At 28.9% G+C, this 19,693-nt stretch overlaps 1 protein-coding gene across 4 annotated transcripts; it reads left to right on the top strand.

Annotated features, from left to right (window-relative positions):
• Positions 1–422: 422 nt before the first annotated feature.
• Positions 423–15,359, top strand: LOC119611487 (protein tipE). 4 transcript variants are annotated; one of them, XR_005232069.1, is made up of 4 exons: positions 423–6,223; positions 11,087–11,322; positions 11,404–11,677; positions 12,154–12,267. XR_005232069.1 is itself a non-coding variant. In XM_037967068.1 (2 exons), the coding sequence occupies exons 1-2, from the start codon at positions 4,899–4,901 to the stop codon at positions 12,215–12,217; spliced, it is 1,389 nt and encodes a 462-aa protein (XP_037822996.1). In that variant the 5' UTR covers positions 423–4,898; the 3' UTR covers positions 12,218–15,359. The 4 variants fall into 4 exon arrangements, 1 of the variants encoding a protein (XP_037822996.1); XR_005232070.1 differs by having other exon boundaries at positions 11,377–11,677; XR_005232071.1 differs by lacking the exon at positions 11,404–11,677 and having other exon boundaries at positions 12,154–15,359.
• The last annotated feature ends 4,334 nt before the right edge of the window (positions 15,360–19,693 follow it).

The following is a 19,693-nucleotide window of genomic DNA, read 5'->3' as shown; positions in this document are numbered from 1 at the left end:
AAGTTTGTTCTGGATTAAGCCATAATAGGTCATAGCTTATTCTAAACTTTGAGATTAACATTCCGAAACTATACCTGATTTCTTAGATAATTCTATACATTTCTCTATGAAATAATTTCTTACTTGTTTAATATTTAACTAAATAAACTACTGGCATAAAAATAAAACAAAAAATATTTTTATTTTAGCAAAAAAGTAAAAGCAAATATTACAACAATAACAACAAAATTATAAAAATATTAAAGACTTAAAAAACTGATAAAATATCATAAAAAATATTCCTAAAAAGCAAAATGAAATTCTAAAAAAACGTTAAAAAACAACAATACTAAAAAACTAAAAACCAAAAATTTGTAAATAATAACAAATTAAAACAGAGTAAAATTAAAGCAAACAAAAATGTAAAAAAATAAGCTAAAACTGGTTAAGTAAAAATATTCCCGAAAAAAGTTAATTTAAAATTAAGTCCGTCCACAATCAAAATTTTTGTGTTTTATATAAAAAATGATTTAGAGAAAATTTGGAAAAATATTATATTATAAACATATAAGCAATTGTTTGAACAGCCTTGAAGAAAAAAATCAACAAAACTAATTCTATTACTAAAATCCCCAAAATATCATCATCATCATCATCACCAAAACCAACGTGTTTTATTATTGTTATTATTATTACAAAAAAGAAAAGGACGAAATAAAATATTAAGGATATAAAACATATTATATATAAACTATTAGTTACGGCTTTAACATTATATACAACTAATAAACTCTTACTTTTTAAGGCTCTTTATATCTTTCTCTGACTCTCTCTTTCTTTTTAAAAAGCCTCTAACACAAGCTCTCCCTCTCTCTCTCTCTCTTAAGCTTTCAATGTTTAAGCAATAAATAATTAGTTATTTGTTCTAATATTTTTAAAATAAATATAAACAAACTAAACAACAACAACCAATATAGATTAAACAATTAAAATATAAATTAATACAAAAAAAAAAAAAAAAACTACGTCAACGGTTACGTCGACTACGTCATTAATAACGTTATACACTCGAGTATGCCGTAGAACAATAGCAAGAAGGCCAGGAGAGCAATATCTACAGTAAACGTCTAAGAACAAATAGAAAAAAGCATACAAAAATAACAAAAACAATAAACAATTTATTTTGAGCACATACTTATGGCATAATACTCAGGTTATAATAACAACAACAACACAAAGAGCGAAAAAGTGAAAAAATTTCAAAATATTTAAAATAAACTTAAAAATATTTTAAAATAATTTAACATTAAGGTTTTTTTTTAAGAAACAGAAAAACTAATTAAAAAACTATTCCCTTTGGGCTCGTAAAACATTTTTAGAGCGAAGTCAAAACCAGCTAAACCCAGCACTTTTACAACTATTAAGAGTCATCTCAAACTATCACAGTTCGTTAAAACTGACTGACAAGGATGTGTGTGTGTTATTAAGCACTAAAGGAATGACATGTTTCTGAAGACAACTCTACTCTACTGCCAAATGCATAAACGCACAAAACAACAAAATATTCATTATATTTTTTTGGCGGCTGACGTTATACCAGTTGTTGCTTAACTTATACATATATGTATAAAACAAAATAATTTCAATTAAGCGAAAATATGAATATTTAATGTTTTAAAAAAAGGGTTAATTAAGCTTAAAATAAGGATAAAGGCCAATCCTCAGCAGCAACAACAACCAACCAATTAAGCAAAACGTTAAAAATGCCTTGAACATTAAAAGGGTTTTGGAAAAATTGTTTTAATGAAAAACGGCTCAAATTAAAATATTAACATATTAATTGTCATATAAAAGGTTTATTACTGGTTTATTACCGCGACATTGAGTCAAAGTAAATGAAGGTGAAACAAAACTAACAAAACAACATAAAAAACGCTTATGTTAGAGAGAAACTTTAAAATAACACTCCAGCACTGAGAGAAACAGCACTTTCCAAAAGGGAGCTACTTTGAAATAACACTCCAGCATTGTGAGGAAGAACAGCCCAGAAAGAGAGCAAATTTAAAACAATATTTTATTATTGAGAAAAAGAACTCTTTAAAAACAGGGTATCTTTAAAACAACACTGAGAGAAAGAACACTTTTGGGAGAAAGAAATCTTAAAAATTGCTCACTAGCTTCGAGTGGAAAGTTTACTAAGAAAAAGAGCGGTAGTAAGAGAATCTTTATAAGAACACTCTAGCACTGAGAGAAAAAACTTCAACTTAATAACACCTAAGAAAGAGAGAAACTTTAAAACAACATTCCAGCATTGAGAAAAAACTCTTTAAAAGGAAGATATCTTTAAAATAACACTCCAGTACTGAGAGAAAGGATACTCTTGGGAGAAAAAACCTTAAAAATAACTTTGAGTGGAAAGTTTTCTTAGAAAAAGAGCAGTAGTGAAAAAAAAGCATTGAGAGAAAAAACATTTTAGCTATAGATAAACTTAATAACAACTAAGAAAGAGAGCAACTTTAAAACAACACTCCAGCATTGAGAAAAAGTACTCATTAAAGGGGACATCTTTAAAACAACACTCCAGCTTTAAGAGAAACAACAATTTCGGGAGAAAGGAGATACTAAAAAAATACATCAACTTCAAGAGGTAATAAAACGGAGAATGAAATTATAAAATAACACTCCAGCATTGTGAAAATAACAACTTTAAAACAACACTCCAGCAATTGAGAGAAAAGGAAACTTTAGCATTAAAGGATCTTAAAAATAGTTCTCTATCTTCGAAAGGAAAGTTTGTTAAGAAAAAGAACAACATTAAAACGACTCTTCAGCATTGAGAGAAAGAACACTCTTGGTATAAAGGATCTTAAAAATAGCTCTCAAGCATTGAGAGAAAAAACATTTTAGATAGAGATAAACTTTATAATAAAGGAGATACTTTTAAATTATACTCCAGCTTCGAGAGAAAATAAAACACTCCGGAGAATGAAAATATAAAACAACACCCCAGCATTGGGAGAAACAGAACACTTTCGGGAGAAAGGAAAATAACTCCCCAGAAAAATCAAAATCACTTCAGAATGAGATTTACTCTACAAAAACACTCCAGCATTGAAAGAGAACAACTTTAAAAACACTCCAGCTGTAAGAGAAAATAATTTCTCAACATTGAACAGAAGATCTCAAACACAAATATAAATTTTGAGAAAAAGCTTTATCAAAAGCTAGAGGAAGCGTTAACAGCTAAGAATTCACTGGATTCTTGATAGAAAAAAGAGCTGAGAAAAACCTAAACTTATAACTCTAAAAATAAGCAAGAAATTTTTTTGAAACTCTATTTCTCAAAGTTACTTTACAGTAATTTATAACTCAAAAACTCACAAGAACAGTAACTAATATAACCTCAATTAAGAAGTATTGAGAGAGAAACTTGCAGGAAACTAACTTCAGCGAAAACTAAACTCAAAAGTTTTAATTAATTTCGATAAAAAAAAAACACTCTCAAAAGTATTGAGAGAGAGGAATTTTCTAAATAACACTTTATAACTGATAAATATAAGGAAATGATCTTAAATTTAGAGAGATAATAAATACAGCTTAACTAACCTCAAAATATGAGAACTGTGTTTAAAACGAATTAAAGCTCATTTAAACGCCAAAGCACTGAGAGAGTAATCTGCTCAAGAGTGTCTTAGCAAAGAAATTAAAAGTGTTATTTGAGATAAGCTCAACATTAGAGGAAACAAAAACTTATCTAACCTCAATTTTGAAGAACATTTTTTTAAGAATTTTATATAAAACCAATATTGAGAGAGAAATTTACCGAAACGCGCAAAACAGCTGAACTAAATATGTTATAGAAAAAACAAATATAAAATCTTGAAAAAAACACAAATTTGTCCTGAAGATCAAAACAGATCAATAAATATAAACTAAAAACATGATCACTTTAAACTCATGATATTAAAAAGTTAAACGCGCTATAAACTAAACGAGAAAAACTATTAAAGAGTGTTATTAAAACTTAACTAATAAAAACAACTTAAATGAAAAGTTTAACGTGTCATAAACGAGTTAAAATAAAACGATCATTAAGATTTAACTAATAAAACTTTTAAATAAACCGAAAATGATCAATTTAAATGTTGATCACATGAACTGATCAGTTTAAAGAGAAAAATCAAGAGAAGTTAAACTTAAATGAAATGTTAAAGGAATGAAAAATTATTAAAATATAGTTTGAGAAACTGATCGTTCGAAATGACATGATCGGTTTAAAAATAAGTGATCAGTTTTAATAAGTGAAATATTATAAAATTAAACATTTAAAGTACGGTTAAAAGCTCAAGAAACCTCAAAAAAACTATTAGAAAAAAAATTATTGATCGTAGAGTTGATCAATAAAAAAAGACAATTAAAAAGATCAACTTAATTAGAAACATTCAGAAAAGTTAAACTTATGGTTAACGGCTTAGGAAAGCTTAGGCGATTAAAAGTTAAACGCACTTTAAACTGCAAACGAAAAACCGCAAGTGATATAAAGTAGAAAAAAGAAGAATTATTTAAAATAATTACTAGTTTTGAAGATAAAAACACCCTGTGATAACAAAAAAAAAAAAATTATTAAAAGCACTAAAAAATCATATTTATAAAAAAAACATAAAACTACACACTAACTACGCTAATAAATAAATAAAATAAATTTTTAAAATTAAAAAATAAATAATCTCTTTAACTTCTATTCTCATAATTAAACCAGCTCGCTAATAATAACAACAACAACAAAAAAACGAAAACCCACACGCTTTAAATTAGTAATAATATTAATTAAAATTTAATTAATAAACTTAAGTTAAATATATAAAGAAATACTCCAAATAAAATTAAAAAAAATAAAATAATAATTCTCAAACAAAAAAATGGGTGATGAAATCGATGAACGTACTCTCAGAGAGAAATTACTCTTTTATACAACTGCCTTTTTCATATTGCTTGGTACATTTAGCCTGTTTGCATTTTTATTTTTGGTACCATTCGTCATAGAGCCAGCTTTTACTACCATTTTTATGGAATTTGAAGAGGTGCCCGCTCTGTGCGAAACCTTTTCCAATGTACGACGTTTTGGTGCGCGCAACTGCAGTTGGGCATCATGTCGTGAGGGCTGTACTAAGGAAATCTATGATTGTACTCAGATTCTGGTGAACTATCGCCTCAATATGTACAACTATACGGATGAGTTTAATGTCACCGAGTATCATATAAATCTCAAGGAGTCCGAAAAGTATGTGCCACCTGTAAAGCGTACCGATCGTTATACGCGTGCCATACGTGATGATTATGAATACGATTTGGGTGGCAGTGATCCCATGATCAGTTCTTTAGAGGGTGGTGGAAATGCTGTAGGTGGTGTGGGGGGTGGCGGCGGTGGCATGGTTATGGAACATTTAACCTTTGGTGATGAAGACGGTTCGAATGGTTATCTTATAGAAGATTCTGCTATAGATCCCGATAATACATTCATCAATGCCGATGGCAATGATGTCTTCGAGGAAATATCGGAATTGAATAGAGGCCTTATAAACAATAGCGGCATGTATTTTTTCGTTGGTGCCCATCTGTATCCTAATGTCAAGGGTTGTGGTTATCCGCCCATGTTAAATTGCACCATATGGCTGAAGCGCTATACGACAATTGGTGTTAAATTTCCCTGCTACTACTCAAAAGTGGATCCTAGTGTGGTCATTAGTCATTTGGACTATTGGCAGAATACCCTAAATTTGGTGTATTCCATGGCCATTCCCATACCCTCGTTCATTATATCTGTGATCTATTTGACCTATGCCTACTTTAAAATCTACAATGAGGACGAGGAAACGGCTCCGTTGGATAAGAATGCCGAAGATATGGATATCGATGACGAGGGTGTGGACGATAGTGATGGTGCTGCGCTGGCTGATAATGCCGCCGGCAGTCAAATTATCAATATACACGACTCGACGACTGGCGAGAGTTGCATAGTTGATGGCGTTCTACCAAATGGTGGTCCCGGCATGACCACCTCCATATCACAACATGGTTCGGTAACAACACCGGGCCAGTATCGTGTTCAAACACCTGGTTCCCAGTTGACTCCGAATTCGGAGATTAACTCCTTTGGCCATCAGCTAAAAGTCCAGATGGCCGATGAACTATCCAGGGATTCATTGGATAATGGTGTTATATCAACTTCCAATTCGGTGCAAGGGTAAGTGGATCAGTTGTTTTTATTTTTTATTCAGTTTTATTTGTTTTAATTTTTTTTTTTATTACTAACTAATATTGCTTTTGATACGTTTGTCAAATTTGAAGCTAGTATGTTAGGCTAAACAGTTAGTTGGAGTATTTATTTAGGCTTTTAGCTAAACTTTGGCTTTTATACTACTTAGATATGCTTTGCTTGTTCAAAAATTTTGCTCTCTATTTCTATCTATTTTTCTTCTTGTAATTTTGTAGCTTAACTGTAAGAGAATTGATCTAAATTTGTAAATATTTACTATTTTGTAACATCGTTTCCCTTTTTTAAGATCCCTAGTTATAATGTTGGAAAGTTATATGTATATGTAGATGTTAGGAAACTACTGTCGATTTTAGGATTTTATGGAAGTCGTTTAGATCACACATCTCCATCAGAAATAATCTCTTTGTTTCTATTATACATGCGTTCTCTTAAAGAGAGATCACTGGCTATCTCTACCACTATTTTTCAATCTACCTACGTCCGATCAATTTTTGGAAAATTTGAATTTTTTATACATACGAAATTAGTTTAGAGTTTATTAGATGTCGATCTGCTAAGAAAACTCATGCTTCGGAAGATCATTTCATCCTCATACCATCAATTGCACTCCAACCTTTATATGACTGCTACGAATAATTTGTGTGAAGTTCTGCTGAAAAAATTGGAACGAATGACCTCCAGAGTAATTGCCATGAAATCGTTAATGAATTCCAAACCAAATATAAGGCATACATCTATTAAACATTCTTATCGTCTAAGAATGAATAAAACATCATTTAGAGCAACAATCATTTCACCTTCAAGTAATGCGAATAACCCTAAAAGAATACAATGCACAAAAGTATTGACGTAATTCCTGACAACAGATAAGTTTGGTACATCTCTCGACATTGATTCAGACATAAAATTCTTTAGGTTCCCATTAAACTTCTGCCATCAAGCTTACTATCTTTCAATAATAAAATAATTATCGTCCAATGTTCAGAAAGTTTTCGTTAGGGTCACTCCAGAAATTATAGTGATCCTACTCTTGTTCCCTTTATAGCAAGTATGTCCCGTCGTTTGTTGACGAATAAACCCCAGGCGCCTGGTATCCATATGAAACCAAACCAACCTCTGGAAGGGTATTCGTTTAAGACTCTCTTACAGTCAAATATGGTCTTTGATTTATCCATATCATCTCATATCGACCTAATTTCCTTCTAGCTGTCGAAAAATATGGTAACTTTCACTTGGAACTGGGTGCTTCCAAGTTTTGTTTCCCAGTTTAGAGTCATTTTTCCCAGTTTAGAGTCATTCGTGTAAGAAGAGATTTCCGCAGGTTTTTGCTTAATGCTCTGCTTGTTCACGATCTCCTAACTGAGACTAAAGTTTCACAGTTCCCGACAATTTCTGTATGCGATTGGGCATGTCTATGCTGTCAATATGGTCAATTTGGTCAATTCACCTAAAGATATGAACCGCTCGGCTGTGAGTGTCGCCTCTTATTTTACATGTGTTTTGATCGAAGAAATGTTTCTAAAGCTTTGGTAGACGTAGTGCTTATGGACCCATTTATACACAAAGACGCCCGAACCTTTATCATTGCAATCCCAGTTTGTCGCAACGAAAAATTGGAAGAGTCATTTGACTCCTTTGGAGTGTTTTGAATCAGGGTCTAACCAGAGAACCACATAATCTGGTACTACAGGAATCAATTGCTCGCAGGGCTTGTCGAGTCTGATCGAAGGATGAGGTTTCTTCGGGAAAAGTATCTGTTACCGTACCTAGTTTCTGAAAACAGTATAAGCTGTAGGATAGGCTGTGAACTAAAATGCTGGAAATAAGCTGATAATACAAAAATTGAGTGATGGGAGTTGGATAATGGTTGGATATTTGTTTCACCTGATTGACGTTGGTTAAAATTACGAAATTTGATGTTGGTTATGCTGCATAGATGATCCTTTAATCTTTATTTTACTGGTGAATTTCCTTCATGGTTGAGTGTGTTTGGAGTTTACACAAATTTCAAAGGAAATAAGTCTTATCATATTGTATATGGAATCCGTTCTAAGGTCTAACAATTCCATCCCTATGCGCAGTTGATGAATCATCAGATCCATCTCAATAGTGCGGTTGCGCGGTCTTTAAGAGGTTGAGGAGTGCATTAATGATTCTTTTACGGCATCAAAGGGCATTCACCTTCTGCCGTATGGTACCAGTAGTCTGTTCATCTGATTTTGCGCTCGGCCTTTTTGTAGGCTCTAAACTAACGATTCCATTAAAACTTATCGGGGTCGGTGTATATCCGTTATTTCGCGAGGGGCTGCTATTATAGACATAGTTATGTTCAAGTTATTTGCCACCTGAGCATTCTTCTCTCTTCTCCGTAATGGTTCCTCCCGGGGCGTGTTTCCATGATGAAATGTCCCATCATGGTGTATTGCAATTTCAAATTCGTGGGAAGAGATCGTTTGTTTAAGGGCTGATATACCCTAATTCTCTATTCAAATGACACAGGTCTGTGTACAAAGCAGCATATGCTGGATTCCTGAACCCGATTGGTATTGCTTACCGGTCGTGTAGTAGGGAGCCGGTATATGCTGGGGAATTGTCAAGTTAGTGATTCCGTAGAAAGATCTTTATGATCATGGGAATGGAACTGATGCAAAAATTGGTGAAAGATTGGGAAATTCTCCATATATTGGAGACTAGTACTGATTTAGTATGCCTTTTTACGCTTCGGGCAAGTTTCTCGGTGCTGTTGCCATCTCAACAGGATATATTGATTCTTGCTACTCGACGATTTGTCGGGGTAATTATTGGGTTCAGTTGACTTTGGAAATTCTTACATCCTTTGTTACAGATCGGTTCATGAAGATCGATCCTGATTTATTATCTTGGGTATTTCAAGCTACCAAATACGTCGTCTCTAGGTGCTGTTGCTAAACCAACAGAAGCCATCTCAGTAGTGTGGTTGGGCGACTTTAAGTGGTCCATGAATGAATCTTTAGATAATGAGAATGTTTTGTAGGGACACGAGCATTCCTCATAACATCAATATGGTGTTTTCAACTGATGTTGGGTACGCCTCTTCTTTTGACTCTAACCAGTGATTGCCTTTACCTTTGTCGGGGTTAGATTGAGCTTGCTCATGACACCTGTTCTTCCCCAAAGGGGCTACTATGGCAAGAGATTAGATAGCTCAAGTACTTCAACAAAGTGCGCGTATAATGGACCGGCATCCATATACGTAAATTGCCACCGGCGTGTAAGATACACAATGGGGCGGGGAGTCGTTATATTTTGCTCAACCAGTGGATGAAAAAGACCACCGTGAAATACTCCAACATGGCAGGTGTTCACGCAAAGCACTTCGACATTCTCCATAATTGTATTACGTCATACATTTTGTTCAAAATAGTCCACCAGATTATAGAATGGGGTTTCATTTCAGTTGAGACCCCATTTCGATCATATAGGAAAAGCTTCTTAAGTGATGATGGGAAAAAAGGTAAAAATAAACTATTTGACCGATCTTAGCGTTCCAGATTGAGAATTCAATGGTCTTATGTACGACCTATTCGTGTAATTGTTTTTACCTCGTTTTTAAACTAAATACCAAAAAGTATTTGCATTAATATTGTGATCCATTATAGGTTATAATGGAATTTAGCTTCCGAATGTTCAATTCTCATAAATCCCATAAATCTTATTATAAATGGCTGCTTAACGAGCTAAACCTATATTCTGTTAGAGTTAGAAAGTGGGAAATATCTTGTTTGTCACGTTAGCTTTAGCAGAGGTTGTTTCTAGGGAGTTAAGATCTTTTACGTAGGGAGTTAAGATATTTTACGTAATTGTATTACGTCATACTTTTTGTTCAAAATAGTCCACCAGAGTATAAAATGCGGTTTCATAGTTGAGACCCCATTTCGATCATATAGGAAAAGCTTCATAAATTAGATGAGAAATATGGTAAAAATAAACTATTTGACCGATCTTAGCGTTACAGATTGAGAATTCAATGGTCTTATGCACGACCTATTCTTGTAATTGTTTTTACCTTGTTTTTAAACTAAATACCAAATTTGATAATATTGTGATCCATTATAGGTTATAATGGAGTTTAGCTTCCGAATGTTCAATTCTCATAAATCCCTTAAATCTTACTATAAGTGACTATAAGCTAAACCTATATTCTGTTAGAGTTAGAAAGTGGGTGATATCTTGTTTGTCACGTTAGCTTTAGCAGAAGTTGTTTCTAGGGAGCTAAGATCTTTTATTGTAAAGATATATCTCTTTCCTTGATAGTAACAGTTTTCACAAGATATGGTAATACCTGATATTTATCTAATGCTGACGAAACATCGCTATATATACCTATTGCAATGTGTTTCTCCCTTTTCGTTAGTGTCGGCCATTTAAGGAACAAATTTCGATGTCAACTGATATATCGTTTTATAATTTTTGAATTACTTTTTATACAAATCTTTGCCATTCCTCTAAGTACTTAGAAATTTATTTACATTTTTTTGTATATTTAGTTAAATAAATATTGGACTAGAAAACTCCTTAAAGGATTACTTAATACGATCAGCATATAGAAATTCTTCGTAGTTTAGTACAATTATTTCTATAAAAAAATCAAAGAGTATTTAGAAAAAATTTAAATTTTTTTACTAACAAATTTCTGCATGACCTCTAAAATTAAATATAAATTTTTAAATATTCATTAAAAATATCCTAATTTCTACTTTTGATTGAGCTTGTGGTGTATGTTTTTGTCTTTAATGTTTCTGTGTTAATATTTTATGTATATATTAAAAAAATAAACAACAAAACCTATAGAATCTGCTGACATGCCTATCAATATTGCTGCTCTATATATGCTGAACTACTGCCAAATCATCGTACCATAAAGGATATGTCCAAGTAGCCGACAAAGGAAAGACTAATATTTGTACTCGTAAGCAAAAATGAAAACCCCTGCTTGTTAACCTGTGATACTACTACGTCTAAAACGCACATATAACTGGATTTACTACTACTATCACTACTTCTACTACTACTACTACTTATTGAGGGTAATTATTATGACAAAATCAAACGTCTGTGTCAGTTTTAGTTTTTTCATTTAGTTGTCTCTATCACATTTTCGTTTCCAGGACAAAACCAGAAAAAAAGGAATCTTGTTTTCTACTGTGATCTAACTATAGCTTTATATATATTTGATAAATTAAAGAAATGAAAGTTAAAATACAACTGCTTAAAGCTTAAGAATTAATAACAATTTCAATTCTGTAGTTAAATTAGTTTAAAAGTCTCTATATATATATATATATATGTAGGTTTAAGAAGATGTTTCTAAACTTTAAACCCTCCCCCTCCCCTTCATTTAGTAACTCACCATTTTAAGCAGCTGCTGTTAAAGGATGTCTGGTGAGTACATTTCAATGATTGGGTTTAATTTCCACAATTGATTGATTTTCATGCATTATATAAGCGCTGCTCTCTAATTGTTAAACTAGGAAAAAAACAGAAATTTTTGCTTTAAACATCGGGGCTCATATTTTAGACTAAAATCCTTTATAAATATTTGTGTGTATGACTCTATATTATTATTATTATTATTGTTGTAAGGTTGCCTTAAAATTTTTCTACAATTTCTATATAATTCTCTTAAAAAAATTTTTGTTCTACAACTGGGCTGGTTATTGGCTAAATTAAGGCATTTTTTTTAAGTTTGTTTTAAATTTCTAAAGCTTGTGCAAAAAATTACAAAAAAAAATTTCAAACACTAAAGTTTTATAACTAAAGTTTAACTTTAAGTTAAGCTTTAGTTATTAAGCTTTTTCTAACTCCAAAAGAAAAAAATTAAATAAAATTTGTTTACAAATACTTTATGCTTTTTCCAGAAACCTAAGTAAAACCATGACGACGAGTATTTCAACTCCACCTGGGCCGGTGGCGGCTGTATAAAATAGAATTCCCTCTAAGAACTGGAGTAAACATAATTTAGCGAATACAACAACAACAACAACAAAACGTTTTTGGAACAAAATCCCTAAATGGATTAAAAAGTTAAAAAAGAAATTTTTATTTACTAAAAAAATAAAATACTCTACTTTAGATAATTAGTGCAATAAACTGCAATAATCTTATAAAATAAATTTAAAAAAAAAAATCTTAAAAAAAAACAACAAAATGCAATGCAATTTAATAATAAACATAAAGAAAATTACATTCAATTAGTATAATTAATGAAAAAAATATATAAACTATTTATGCATTCATAATTTTTTTTTTTTTTGTAAAAAAATACATCATATAACGATATTAAAAATGAAATGAAATCATTGTTATAATGATATAACCTAAATACCTTCAATTAAATCGCCTAAATAGACTCGAAATCGTTTTAATTTAAGAGCAATTTCATAAAATCTACCTAAACCTCATTTTCATAAAGTGTTATAAACGGCTCTGAGTCGTTTAAGCTTAACTACAGGTCGCTATTTTTAAAAGAATTCTATAAAACTGTATTTTCTTTAAAATCGGCTCATTTTTCCTTATAACCCCCATACATATAGAGCAATAGTAACCAAAGTTGACACAAGTTATTTTAAACATCTATGAAGTTAGGGGCAACATTAGACCCTAGCCCCCAAGGTTCCCCTCTAGAAAATTACCTTTTTTTAGATTTAACGTATAAATAATTCAATAAATCGCCTAAATAGACTTGAAATCGTCTGAATTTAAGAGCAATTTCATAAACTTTCCTCAACTCATTTTCATAAAGAGTTGTAATCGGCTAATAAACACTTTCTGAGTCGATTAAGCTTAACTACAGATCGCTAGTTTTAAAAGAATTCTATATGTTTTAAAGCGAACCCTATTTCCTTTGCAATGGGTCCCTTTTTCCCTATAGTCCCCCATACATATACACCGGTAACAACTGAATTAGATACATCTATAAAGTTAGGAATAACCCTAGCCCCCATACAAGGTGCCCCTTTAGAAAATTACCTTTTTTAAAATTTAACTAATAAATATCTTCAATAAATCGCCTAAATAGTTTCGAAATCGACTTAATTTAAGAGCAATTTCATAAACTCTTCCTAAAACTAATTTTCATAAAGGGTTGTAATCGTCTCAGAATCACTTTCTGAGTTGGCTAAGCTTAACTACAGGTCGCTATTTTTTAAATAATTCTGTAAAAACAGACCCTATTTTTTTAAATCGGTCCATCTTTCCTTATAGTCCGATAGTAATCACATTTTACATAATTTACTTTAAACATCTATAAAGTTCGAATCGGCAAACATTAGGAAACATTACTAGGTTCCACTTTAGAAAAATCACCTTTTTTAAAATATTCCGATAAAGGTAGACATAAAAAGATTTTATGTAGACCACAATACCTTTACCAAACTTTATGAGGAACGTTCCATATTATGACCTAAGCCCCACATAAAACCTCCTTCAAAAATCTATATATATATGACTGATTGACTAAAGCCCCGATAAAGGTCGTTTTCGAATACCAATAGGTTTATAATAAATGAGAAAATCCTTACACTAAATTCCCGGAAAATCGGTCCAGAGAGATATACAAAAATTTGACCATTGATATAGTATACACTTTTTTAAAACTATAGGATATCTTTAGCTATATAAAAACTTTTAAAATCTTTCAGGAAACCTATGAACTGCGAGCCTATGTTTTGGAGCGAAGAAAGAATCAAGCAAATTTCCTATACCTTGTTTTGAAATAAAGGATTACTTGAGAAAAAGAGAAGTTCTGCTTTAAACGATTCAGGAACCGTTCAATATTTATAGATGTATATCTAAAGTTAATCTTTCGTTCTGGCAACATATACTCTCCGAGCATATGTTTTGGGTGAAGAAGAGATAAGCCAATTTTGGGTAATTTGTTTTGAAATAAAGGATTACTTCAGAAAGAGAGAGATCGAACCAATAGCCAAACGGGAATGGTTTGGACTAAATAGCCGATTAGTGCGAACTTTCCAACTAATATTTTGTAAATAGTTTTTGGTCTGGTCTTTCCAACATGAAAAGGAACGTTTTCATTACGAAACGGTCTTATGTTTGGGCATATATTCCAGAAATTCTTCAGACAATGCCTACTTCTAAAGAATCGGTTGTATTCGGAGTATTATCCGCTGCCAAAGTAAATTCCTTGTCCATGAAAGTTAGATAAACCACAGGTCCATATTTAATGCCTTAACAGGTCCATATTTAATGCCTTAACAGTGACGAAATAGTCGAATGGATACCGAAAAAATTCTTATCCAGAAATCATTTCCTTCTTATTGTTTTTCTTATATAGTTTTCTTGTGCAAGACACTCCGTCCTTCAGAATTCTTAATAGAGGAACTAACGTTCTTAACATTCGTTAGCAAAAAAGATGAGACTAAGTAGTCCATTTGTATCTTTGTATGGGGTCATAGTTAACAATCAAATGCCAGAAGAATGGGCTTTTCTATCTCATGATCTTGAATTGCTTGAAACATTTGGCAACATCAAACACCTATCAACAGATATTCCAGTAATTTTGCTTTCAGATTGAATATACATTATTTGTCAATTGTAACTCAAGTGAAAGTCCTCAGATATTCGATTAGCTGATCTCTTTTGGATAGTCCCCCAGATGGGAATAGATTTTTATCTAATTCTTTTTCTCAAGCTTTCTATGGATTTTTTTGGCATTATAAATTTTAAAAAAAATTCCTTAGGGTCAGATGTCAAATTTTGGAATTATATATGCATCCTCAGAAATTCTTTCCCTGAAAAGTTATAAAAACTAAACTAGTTGTTTAATGTAATAGGGGTCAATATAAACCCATTTTTTCGAAACTACTGCCGATTTAAAAAAAAATTAATAATTTTTTTTTTGGATTCATAAAAGGTTCTAGCAAATAGTTTATAAAAAAATCGTTCAAACATTTTGGGTGTTTAAATTCTATAAAGAAGATCTGTAGACCTAATATATTTCATTCATTCATGACTTTTTATATGCTTTGTTTTTTTATTTTTTGTAATATGAACTACGATAGTTCAACTTAAAAAATAATAAAAATAATTACAACTGCAATAAAATAGCTAAAATATTTAATTAACAAAAACCAACAAACTGGCATTCTAAAATAACAACAAAAAAATATTGTAAAAAACCTTAAAAAAATATTATATATTTACTTCAATTGGTACAAATTACAAGAAAAAAATCTTATAAAAAAACAAAAAAAAAAATAATAAAAATATTTATACATACACTTAACTAATAATATAAATATTTTTTTATTAATTGTCAAGCTCTTTCTGATAATAAATAGCATTAAAAAAAAACAAAAAAAAAAAATTAATTTATATATAAATTAAAAAAAAAAAGAAAATTAGCATTATTATTAATAAACCTTAAACATTAAGCTACCTTTAATTTTAAAATAATAATTTAACAAAAACAAAATATTTATAATATTAAAACAAATAATAAAATATTAAATGCGTATTGCAAAAAACTCACAGCTTTAAATAATTGTAATTTAAATTAATAAAAAAAACAGACGGAAAAACGAATAATTAATAAAAATTTAATTTATATTTGAAAAAAAAAAGAAAACAATTATAAAAACATTTTTTCTCATCATCAATTATTTATTATATAATATAAAAAATAATAATTAAAAATATAAATAATAATAATGATAATCATGTAATCAGGCTTTCATAATTATTATTATAAAATATTATTAAATAGTTATATAAATTAAATTTTTTAGTTGTTAAATTTAAAGACTTTAAACGCTATAAAAAAATATTAATTTGGCGACACTTTTTCAAAATGGCGTTCACTGTAAAAAAAATTGGGTATAACAGTTTTTTTCTATAACAGTTTTTTCTATAGAGAAATTTGTGTATAACAGTTTTTTTCTATAGAAAAATTTGCCTATAACAGTTTTTTCTATAGAAAAATTTGCGTATAACAGTTTTTTCTATAGACAAATTTGTTTATAACTGTTTTTTCTAAAAAAAAAAAATTGTTATAGAAAATGTTATGTAAAATAGTTTTGGGTATAACAGTTTTTTCTATAACAGTTTTTTCTATAGAAAAATTTGTGTATAACAGTTTTTTTCTATAGAAAAATTTGCCTATAACAGTTTTTTCTATAGAAAATTTTGTGTATAACAGTTATTCTATAGAAAAATTTGTGTATAACAATTATTCTTTAGAAAAATTTGTGTATAACAGTTTTTTCTATAGAACCTTTGTGTATATTTTTAGTATAACAGTTTTTTTCTATAGAAAAATTTGTGTATAACAGTTTTTTCTATAGAAAAATTTGTGTATAACAGTTTTTTCTATAGAAAAATTTGCGTATAACAGTTTTTTCTATAGAAAAATTTGTGTATAACAGTTTTTTCTATAGAAAAATTTGTGTATAACAGTTTTTTCTATAGAAAAATTTAAGTATAAGAGTTTTTCTATAGAAAAATTTGTATATAACAGTTTTTTATAAGAAAAATTTGTGTGTAGCAGTTTTTTCTGTAGAAAGTTTGCGTATAACAGTTTTTTCTATAAAAAAATTTGTGTATAACAGTTTTTTCTATGGAAAAATTAGTATATATCAGTTTTTTCTATAGAAAATTTTTTATAACAGTTTTTTCTACAGAAAATTTTATGTATAATAGTTTTTTCTATAGAAAATTTTGTGTATAACAAATCTTTCTAAATGAAAGATTTGTGTATAACAGTTATTCTTTAGAAAAATTTGTGTATAACAGTTTTTTCTATAGAAAAATTTGTGTATAACAGGTTTTTCTATTAAAAAAATTTTGTGTAACAGTTTTCTATAGAAAAATTTGTGTATAACAGTTATTTATTTAGAAAAATATGTGTATAATAGATATTTATATAGAAAAATTTGTGTATAAAGTTTTTCTATAGCAAAATTTATGTATAACAGTTTTTTCTATAGAAAAATTTGCGTATAACAGTATTTTCTATAGAAAAATTTGTGTATAACAGTTTTTCCTATAGAACAAATTTGTGCATAACAGTTTTTCTGTAGAAAAATTTTTGTATAACAGTTTTTTCTATAGACAAATTTGTGTATAACAGTTTTTTCTACAGAAATATTTGTGTATAAAAGTTTTTTCTACAGAAAACTCATGTATTACACTTTTTCTATAGAAAAATTTGTGTATAACCTTTTTTTCTATAGAAAATTTTGTGTATAACAGTTTTTTCCATAGAAAAATCGCGTATAACAGTTTTTTGTATAACAGTTTTCTCTAGAGAAAAATTCATGTATAACAGGTTTTTCTATAGAAAAAATTGTGTATAACAGTTTTTTCCATAAAAAAAGTCATGTAAAACAGTTTTTTTTTCTATAGAAAATTGTTTTGTTAATGTGTTTATTCTAGTTGTTGGGTCAACTAAACCTTTATCATAAAATATTTTAGCTTAAATACATAAAAATATAAATTTTTCTATTTTTATGTTCTCGTCCACCCAGCCAGTGCTGTAAAAGTATGTTGTAATATTTAAAGCAAATTTGGAAAAAAACTAAACAAATAAAAGAAAAATATTTATACATGTTGTGTAACTTTAATTCGAATTCTAATTTAAAAATCAAAATTTTTTACACAAAAAAAAACGCAAAAAAAAATATTCTAAATAATTTAAATTTAAAAACCACTGAAAGAAATAAAGAAAAGCGTAATTTAAATATATTTATTACTATTAAATAGTGTTATTGTTATTTAGTTATTGTAAATAAAAAAAAGATTTAACACTTTATAAAACAAATTGGTTGTTGCATACTTATTTATTTTTTTCTCGAAAAGAAAATTTAAAACTTAAACGGCTCTTTATTTAGTTTATAAATAAGTCTTATAATTATAAAAAAAAATATTTTTTTTTTTTAAATAATTTAAAACGAAAGCATTTTTATAACAAAATAAAAACCATAATTACACAAACAATTTGCACCATAATAAATTTAAAAATAAATAAATTATTTAATAAAAATAAACCAAATGCTTCAAGGCAAAGAAAAACATTAAAACAAATAATAAAAATAATTTTTTTCAATAAAACAAAAATACTACTAAAAAAAAGAATTATGTACTAAAAATAATAAAATCCAAAAAAAAAACATGCTAATAGAATTGAAAAATTAAATAAATCAAATAAAATAAAAAATAAAAACAATTATGCATTTGAAAGACTTTGACTCGCAATGTTTTGTGTTTTTAAAGCTAAGGGGGAAGAAGACATTCTTTTATATAACAGAGAAGAAGATAGTGCTTGTATGTGCAAAGATGGTTTAGTACTTTTTACGTTTGTAAAGGTATAAATTTTTCTAAAGAAAATATTTTCCTTAACAAATATTTCTATATAAAAATTTGTTTATAAAAGTTTTTTTATAGAAAAAATTGTTTTAAAACTGTTTCTTTTATAGAAAAATTTGTGTATAACAGTTTTTTTTCACAGAAAATTTGTGTATAACAGTTTTTTCTGCGAAAAATTGCATATAATAAGTTTTTCTAAAGAAAATTTTCCGTATAACAGTTTTTTCTACAGATAAATTTTTTGTATAACAGTCTTTTCTGTAGAAACATTTGTGTATAACAGTTTTTCCTATAGAAAAGTTTGAGTAAAACAGTTTTTCTGTAGAAAAAATTGGCGTATAACAGTTTTTCCCTTAGAAAAGTTGGTGTATACCAGTTTTTCCTGTTAAAAAATTAGTGTATAACAGTTTTTTCTGTAGATAAATTGGTGTATAACAGTTTTTTCTGTAGAAAAGTTGCTGTATAACAGTTTTTTATATAGAAAAATTGGTGTATAACAGTTTTATCTTTAGAAATATTTGCGTATACATTTTTTGTATAACATTCTCTTCTGTAGAAACATTTTTGTATAACAGTTTTTTTCTGTAGAAAAATTGGTGGATAACAGTTTTATCTATAGAAAAGTTTGTGTATAACAGTTTTTTCTATAGAAAAATTTGTGTATAACAGTTTTATCTATAGAAAAAATTTGTAGAACAGATTTTTCTATAGAAAAAATTGTGTATAACATTTTTTTTCTATGGAAAAATTTGCGTATAACACTTTTCTATAGAAAAATTTGTGTATAACAGTTTTTCCTATAGAAAAATTTGTATTTGGTGTATAACAGTCTTTTGTATAGAAAAATTGGTGTATAACATTTTTTTCTATGACTTGTGTATAACAGTTTTTCCTATGGAAGCAACATTTTTTATAAAAGTTTCTTTTATAGAAAATTTTGTGTATAACAGTTATTTCTGTAGAAAATTTTATGCATAAAAGTTTTTTCTACGAATAAATTTTTGTATAACAGTCTTTTTTATGCACAAATTTGTCTATAAGAATTTTTTTCTATAGACAAATTGCGTATAACAGTTT

The sequence above is a fragment of the Lucilia sericata genome, unplaced genomic scaffold (assembly GCF_015586225.1).
Source record: "Lucilia sericata isolate MDLA Ls3-8-SP2 unplaced genomic scaffold, ASM1558622v1 Contig001463F_arrow, whole genome shotgun sequence".
Classification (NCBI taxonomy): Eukaryota; Metazoa; Arthropoda; class Insecta; order Diptera; family Calliphoridae; genus Lucilia; species Lucilia sericata.
This window is presented reverse-complemented; position numbering and strand designations above follow the sequence as displayed.

Coding starts and splice junctions, on each gene's coding strand:
- LOC119611487 (XM_037967068.1), top strand. CDS start 4,899: ATGGGTGATGAAATCGATGAACGTACTCTCAGAGAGAAATTACTCTTT. Junction 6,224..12,153: donor ACTTCCAATTCGGTGCAAGG/GTAAGTGGATCA, acceptor TGCTTTTTCCAG/AAACCTAAGTAAAACCATGA.